Here is a 6,877-nt window from a genome sequence, read left to right as displayed (position 1 = left end):
AATTTATTTCAAATGAAGATGTAGATTCAGTTACTATTGTGGCTGTGCCAAAGGCAAATGGCGATAATTTACGAAAATAAAATTGTTATTGAAAATAAAATGACAATTACTTGGAGACGTGAATTTACGTTCATATGTCAGTCAGTAGGAAAAGTCGAGACTTTTTATATTGACATTGTAAAGAGGATGTTACCGAAATTATTAACAAATTTGACAATTTTTTAAAGTTTAAATAATTGATATTGATTGAATAATTGAGACAACTGTGAATGTTAAATGCTTTGTAAAGACTCGATGTAATTATGTAGATACGTATTTTTCTCAGAGATCTGAAACAATTGAGAATACAAAAAAATAACACCAATTATTCGTTTTTCTATGACTTTCGCTACAAAGAAAGAATTTGTTTTGCGAGTAACTTATGAGATGTTCACGTTATTTATAAAAAAATATACGTCACTATACACTGCAATATGGACGTTTGAACTATGGTGATTGTTTTTATATAATTAATGAAAATCGTAGCTAAAACATTGTAAGCTGAAAGAATGAACAATGTACATTTTTTAAAAATACAACAATATTTAACGAAAACAATGGATCAATTTAATTTACCCTCGTCCAGTACTTGACTGATTTTTTATTGACAATTATTCACAGGTGTGTTTTTTCATTTCAACAAATCTTCTAGAATTTTCACAACTTTTCCCATATTGGCAAGACCTTCAGAGCGTTTTGATACCTGCCCCAACATGGCGCGAATTACTTTCGTCTTCCCTTTTTTATATGCGGTTACTAATGTCGGATCATCTTCGAGAACTGATTGACACATACGTCTCAGTGTGTCTTCATCATTTATTTGACCCCATTTGTTCTCCTCGACAATCTATCCACAAAAAAATATTTGAATTTAATTTCAAAATGCAAGTACTTGTAATTATCTGTAATTATGTCAAATTATTTTCAATCTCACCTTACTTGGCAACAGAGTGCAGTCGTCTCTCATCATTCCCCATAATTTTTTAACTGTAATTAAATTGATAGTATTGCTCTCAACTAAATCGATCAAATCGCCAATCTGTCTCGCCGATATTAATCTGCAAATAAAAATCACAGAAATTCGTTGTATTATAAGATTTTCAAACTTCAGAGATCTGATTTCAAAATTTCAACTAACAAATTATTCAATTCAATTTTATATTTATTCGTGTACTGCAATAGTTCTTCCAGAAGAATATTACACGTAATCTTGGGACTCCTTTTAGGATTCTCCTTCATGATATCCCCAAACAATCCAAAGATAACACTATTGTTGACAATTCTGGCAGCAGACTGTGAGGATAAAGAGAACTCCATCCTCAAATTGAATCTCAATTGTTCGGGGAGCTCTGGCAATCGAGATTTCCAATATTCCACATCGACAAGATCACAATTACTTCCATCTCCTTTGAGATTCAATCGAAGAGGTGGTAAATTCGGCTCTGGCATGAACCTGTAATCCTGTTTCTCCTCTTTATCCCTCATGGGGACTGTCCTGTTCCTCTGCGAATCCCAGGACAAAGTCTCATTAACGACCTTCTCTCCTTTTTCGAGTAAACTTTTCTGTCGTTCGATCTCATATTTTATCGCGGCAGCAACTGCACGAACACTGAATATATTTTTCACTTCTGTCCTCACCCCAAGTGGCTCTTTTTCCCGGTGAAGGGATATATTTGCATCGACACGTAGTGCACCCTCTTCCATTTTACAAGAGCATGTATTCAGTCGTTGCAGAATGAGAGTGAGTTCTTTAACGAGAGCTGCAGCTTCTTCGCCATCAGATAGATCTGGTTCAAATACAAATTCTATGAGAGGCACTCCAGCTCTGTTCAAATCCACCAAACTCCTGCCCCTGGGCTCGTCGTGCAGACTTTTCCCACTGTCTTGCTCCAGCTGCAATTGCTTCAGCCTCGAGGACTTGAGATATGGCTCTTTATGAATTCCTGGAGTAAAGACTGAAAATTTTAACTCTCCACCTGTTGCCAGCGGTTTCCTCTGTTGTGTTATTTGATAACCAGACTAGATAAATTTCACATGGAAATAAACAATTGGTTAATTAATATTCATTTATACCCAATTTTTTATTGTGGGAATTACTTACGGGTGAATCAGCGTAGAAATAATGTTTTCTATCGAAAAGGGATACTTCATTTAATTGTGATGATAATGCCAGAGCTGTTAGTACTCCAGCTTCTACACATTTTTTATTCAACACCTGAACAGACAGCGGATTTTAGGAAATGAATATCTGGATTAATTGATTAAATAAAAAAAATTGTTAATTTACAGGAAGAGTTCCTGGTGTTGAACAGTCGAAAAAAGAGACACAAGAATTCGCTGGCTCTCCAAAATTACAACTTGCACCAGAAAAAAGTTTTGATGAAGACGATATCTGTGCGTGAATCTCGAGGCCAATAACCGATTTCCATTTTTTTCTAAACAAAATTAATTATTGTTCATAATAAATTCCGTGGGAAATTTCAGGATGTCTTAGAGATTTTTGACAAACTTGATTAAAAGACAAATCAACTAGTAACAATTGATATTTCTGTTTTGAATTGGACTCACGATTTTTTCTCACTCTTTGTAGCAAATGTTCTTGTTCTTAATTTTCCATAAACAATTGGACGTGATGATATATTTAATAAACCCCGCATTTTGTGTATGAGAATCGCAAATATTTATAATTCAGAGCTGCAGACGACGAGGACACATGAGTATTCATTCAAAAAATTATCAGCTGATGTTTTCATTGGTTTATTGTAAACAAACATTGAGGTTATGTTGTGTTTACTAACATTCCATTGCACCCTATCGTTTCGTTGACTTCTCAGTGCACCCCCGCTACCAATTAATCCAAATTCATAATAAAGTGAATGTCAGTAATTTCAGAAAAATTTTAGAAAAATGCCTAAAGTCGTATCGAGAAGTATAATATGTTCTGACACGAAAGATCAGGAAGAATACAGTGAAGAAAAACCCCTGCACATCTACTATTGTTTATGTGGACAAATGACATTGATTCTTGGTAACAATTACATCGCAATAATTATTCAGGATTTATTAACGCATGAATCGTTTATCAATTTCGAATTATTCATCGATTTATTTCAGACTGTGCAATCGAAAAATTACCCCTGCGAAAACGTGATGGAGCACGAGTCATTGATGGCAGCAAACGAGCTCATAAAATGACAAGTGAGCAGGACGAAACAGTTTTCCTGAAGCGTCAGGAAGGAATTGAGAAGCAATACCGACAGAAATGTAAAAAGTAAGGGTCTCTGGATTTAATATGTACTGGTCTCATTATTTATCTATTTTTTTACAGATGTGGGCTTTTATTGTATTATAAACACGAACCCTCAGCGAATATTGTGTTTGTAGTGAAAGGGGCTGTGATAAAAAGCTCCGGAGAAGGTCCAATGACTGATATCTACAATCAAGTAGCTGTTGAAAAACCGAAAAAAATAATGGTGACCAAGCACACGAAGAATATGGGAAAATTCAGTTCAGTTACTGTATCTACTATTGACGAAGAGGAAGATGAAATTGAAGCCGTGGGTTCTCCTTGTTTTTTTATTGAAATCTTTGCAGTGTTATTTAATTTCGTGATTCAATCTCTGATTTTTTATCTTCACAGAGAGAAGTCGCTGATTCTTATGCCAATAATGCGAGAATCATCGAAAAACAATTGGAGAGAAAAGGAATGACTAAGAGGAAAACAATGCCACCACCGGAGGTAGATCCTTCCAAGAGATCGAGACCTCGAGGAACTCTTCTAGATGTTTAATTAACAATTTTTCTTTCTCATCTCTATTGTAAAAAATATATTGCAAAATATTACTGCAAATATAATATTGTCTGCATTACTGTAGAAAATTCATTCTATGAAATCTTTTATTAATACACACGTGATGACCCACATCTCCGTAAAATTTATTATTATTATCCTTTATCCTTTAGTAAAAAAAAAATCCTTTATCCTTTAGTAAAAAAAATATCGACTAAATCGACTCAGATGAATTTTCGATAGATCGAGTCCCTGGTACAACGTAATAATCTTTCGATGTATCGAATTGTGGAGTCATCGGTCCATACATGTTTCGATTAATTCTCATGACAGATTGACACTCGGTGAGACTTTTCAAAATACTGGGTCAATTACCCAGTGCTGTGACAAGAATTACTCTATTTTCGTTTTAGATAATTGAATTTCAACAATGGCTGAGGAAATGGTGAAGTTCACAAAACTCCGAACGGCGATAGATCCGAATTTCTGGGCTAAATTTGCGGAGCTAAAATTGGATAAATACAAATTGGAGGAGAAAACAGAGATATCGGTGTGGGCAAGCTATAGTTTAGACAGATCAACAAAAACTAAAAGTCTACTGGGACTAGACTGCACCTCATTTAACGAGTAAAAAAAAAATGCACTACCTTGAACGTCGAAAAAAATGCAGAAGGAAAAGATAAAATAGAATTAATTCATGACGTCAATTCCAGAAATGTGGAGACGACGTCGCACCACGGAGCCGTCCCCTGCTCAGGATACCTGATAAACACCAACACCTTCGAAACCTTCAGACAGATCCAGCCCGAGAAATTCATCGAAAAAATTGGCCAGCACCTCCTGAACTCCATAAAAGACGGGACGGCCTTGAAAGATCCCTCAAAACTCACCCTCTTCCTGATCCTCTCCTACGCAGACCTGAAGAAATACAGATTTCACTACTGGGCAGCCTATCCCACCCCCTTCAACATCCCGGAGATGTTCCACCAGTCGCTCCCTCAGCCACTCACCTCAAAACTCTCAGAATCATCCCTGGAGAAGCTGAAGCATGACTTCGACCTCCTGGAGGCAAAGTCCAGGTGTTTTTTCTCAGTCCTGTGGAATGCCTCGAACTCCCCTGAAGACTTAACGATAATGTCGCTGTCAGAGGGAGTGGACCTCATCAAATCGAGTAGTCATCCCCCAGGGAAGATAATATTTTGCTTCTTCGACCCCTGCGACAGCCCAGAACCAGGCTGGCCCCTGCGGAATCTCCTCTGCCTCCTGATATTCACCTGCCCCACGTACTCGCTCTCCCAGACAATTCCCATAATATCGTACCGAGGGAAAGACTCTCTTCTGTACGAAATTAAAGCCAAAACAACTGTAACCGAGGATAAAGTTAAGACAGACATAATGACCAGTAAATTAGTCGGTTGGGAAGCGAATATGAGTGGAAAAATGGGTCCAAACATCGCAGATCTGTCTCAATCGATGGACCCCACGAGAATGGCGGAACGTGCAGTGGACCTAAACCTGAAGCTGATGAAATGGCGTCTAGTTCCAGACCTCAACCTTGAAAAAATCAGTCATCTCAAATGTCTGTTGTTAGGTGCAGGTACCCTGGGATGCTCTGTGGCGAGAGTCTTAATAGGCTGGGGGATAAAAACCATCACCTTCGTGGATAATTCAACGGTATCCCACAGCAACACTGTGAGACAAAGTCTGTACACTCACGAAGATGCTGTGAAGAGACGTCTCAAGGCAGAAGCTGCCAAGGATGCACTCCTCAGGATCTCCCCCAGCTTCAACGTCCAGGGAATTGTCCTCCATATCCCAATGCCTGGGCACGTTGTTGGCCAGAGCATGTTGGAGTCCACAAAATCAGCTGTAACTAGCCTTGAGACACTGGTTGAAAAACACGACGTTGTCTTTCTTCTTTTGGACTCCAGAGAGGCCAGATGGCTGCCCACAGTCCTCTGTGCTGCGTACGATAAAGTAGCAATTAATGCAGCTCTGGGGTTTGACTCGTACACTGTCCAGAGGCATGGCACCAGGACATCAGGAACTTCTGTTAGTTCTCCAGATCTCTCTGTGAGATATCCCCAGGGCAGTGATCTTGGCTGTTACTTCTGCAATGATGTCACACAGCCTGGCAATTCTCAGATTGACAGGACTCTTGATCAGCAGTGCACTGTCAGCAGACCTGGATTGTCATCCATCGCTGCTGGACTCGCCGTTGAACTTATGGTAGGAATCACTCAGCATAATAAAGGGCTCGAGGCGAGTGCATTCGTCGATGATGGGAAAGGGTACAGCAGAAGTGAACGAGAGGGATGTGAGGGTCTCCTTGGGGCTGTGCCACACACCATTCGAGGATCACTCTGGAGTCATGAGATGAGGCTCACCATAACTCACAGATTTCCATCTTGCACTGCCTGTTCTGTTCCTATCCTTAATGAGTACAGGGAGAGAGGGGCAGAATTTATCCTGGACGCCTGCAATCAACCGAATTATCTGGAGAGGCTCGCGGGTCTGGAGGATTTACTTAAAAATCCTAATCTTGATGAGGTAATTTTTTTTGGATGATATTACAGATGTAATTCAACGGTGATTTAATTTATTTACAGATTCATTAATTTTTTGCACGCGAAATGAGAATATTCTCAGGATTGTTTCCTGGTGATGTCATTATATTTTTTTTATTGCAGTTGTGCTATGCAATTGATACCTCCAGTGACGAAGATGATGAAATAACTCTCTCGAAAGTATAAGACTATTTGATAATTAAAATAAATAGGTAAGAATATCCAAACATCACGATTTGGACAGAAATATTGATATTAAAAAAATCAAGGACATTTGGTTTGACATTTTTTTAACCGACAGTGTGGTGCAAAGCCTAATGCACACTCAATCATGTTCTAACAATAAAATTATAAGACCTCAGAATTTCGTTGAAAGATGATTTTCAATTCTTTCGTAACCTCTTCACTTTCTTTTGAATTTTTATTGATTAGATTCGCCTAGATGGCGCTTATCCAATCAGCAAAAATAATAATAATAAAA

At 38.3% G+C, this 6,877-nt stretch overlaps 3 protein-coding genes across 3 annotated transcripts; 2 read left to right on the top strand and 1 right to left on the bottom strand.

The window, feature by feature from the left end:
• Window positions 1–447: 447 nt before the first annotated feature.
• GatB (glutamyl-tRNA(Gln) amidotransferase subunit B, mitochondrial) lies at window positions 448–2,712 on the bottom strand. Its single transcript, XM_011310677.1, has 6 exons — window positions 2,608–2,712; window positions 2,327–2,474; window positions 2,141–2,254; window positions 1,178–2,058; window positions 974–1,097; window positions 448–886 (listed from the first exon to the last, which is right to left on the bottom strand). The coding sequence occupies exons 1-6, from the start codon at window positions 2,694–2,696 to the stop codon at window positions 671–673; spliced, it is 1,572 nt and encodes a 523-aa protein (XP_011308979.1). The 5' UTR covers window positions 2,697–2,712; the 3' UTR covers window positions 448–670.
• A 99-nt stretch (window positions 2,713–2,811) lies between these two features.
• On the top strand, window positions 2,812–3,963 carry LOC105270010 (UPF0428 protein CXorf56 homolog). The gene is made up of 4 exons (XM_011310666.1): window positions 2,812–3,067; window positions 3,154–3,310; window positions 3,368–3,596; window positions 3,680–3,963. The coding sequence occupies exons 1-4, from the start codon at window positions 2,947–2,949 to the stop codon at window positions 3,827–3,829; spliced, it is 657 nt and encodes a 218-aa protein (XP_011308968.1). The 5' UTR covers window positions 2,812–2,946; the 3' UTR covers window positions 3,830–3,963.
• Window positions 3,964–4,019: 56 nt separating this feature from the next.
• Window positions 4,020–6,783, top strand: Atg7 (Autophagy-related 7). Its single transcript, XM_011310654.1, has 4 exons — window positions 4,020–4,173; window positions 4,243–4,456; window positions 4,543–6,379; window positions 6,520–6,783. The coding sequence occupies exons 2-4, from the start codon at window positions 4,260–4,262 to the stop codon at window positions 6,580–6,582; spliced, it is 2,097 nt and encodes a 698-aa protein (XP_011308956.1). The 5' UTR covers window positions 4,020–4,173; window positions 4,243–4,259; the 3' UTR covers window positions 6,583–6,783.
• The last annotated feature ends 94 nt before the right edge of the window (window positions 6,784–6,877 follow it).

This window comes from Fopius arisanus, unplaced genomic scaffold (assembly GCF_000806365.1).
Source record: "Fopius arisanus strain USDA-PBARC FA_bdor unplaced genomic scaffold, ASM80636v1 scaffold00003, whole genome shotgun sequence".
Lineage (NCBI taxonomy): Eukaryota > Metazoa > Arthropoda > Insecta > Hymenoptera > Braconidae > Fopius > Fopius arisanus.
This window is presented reverse-complemented; position numbering and strand designations above follow the sequence as displayed.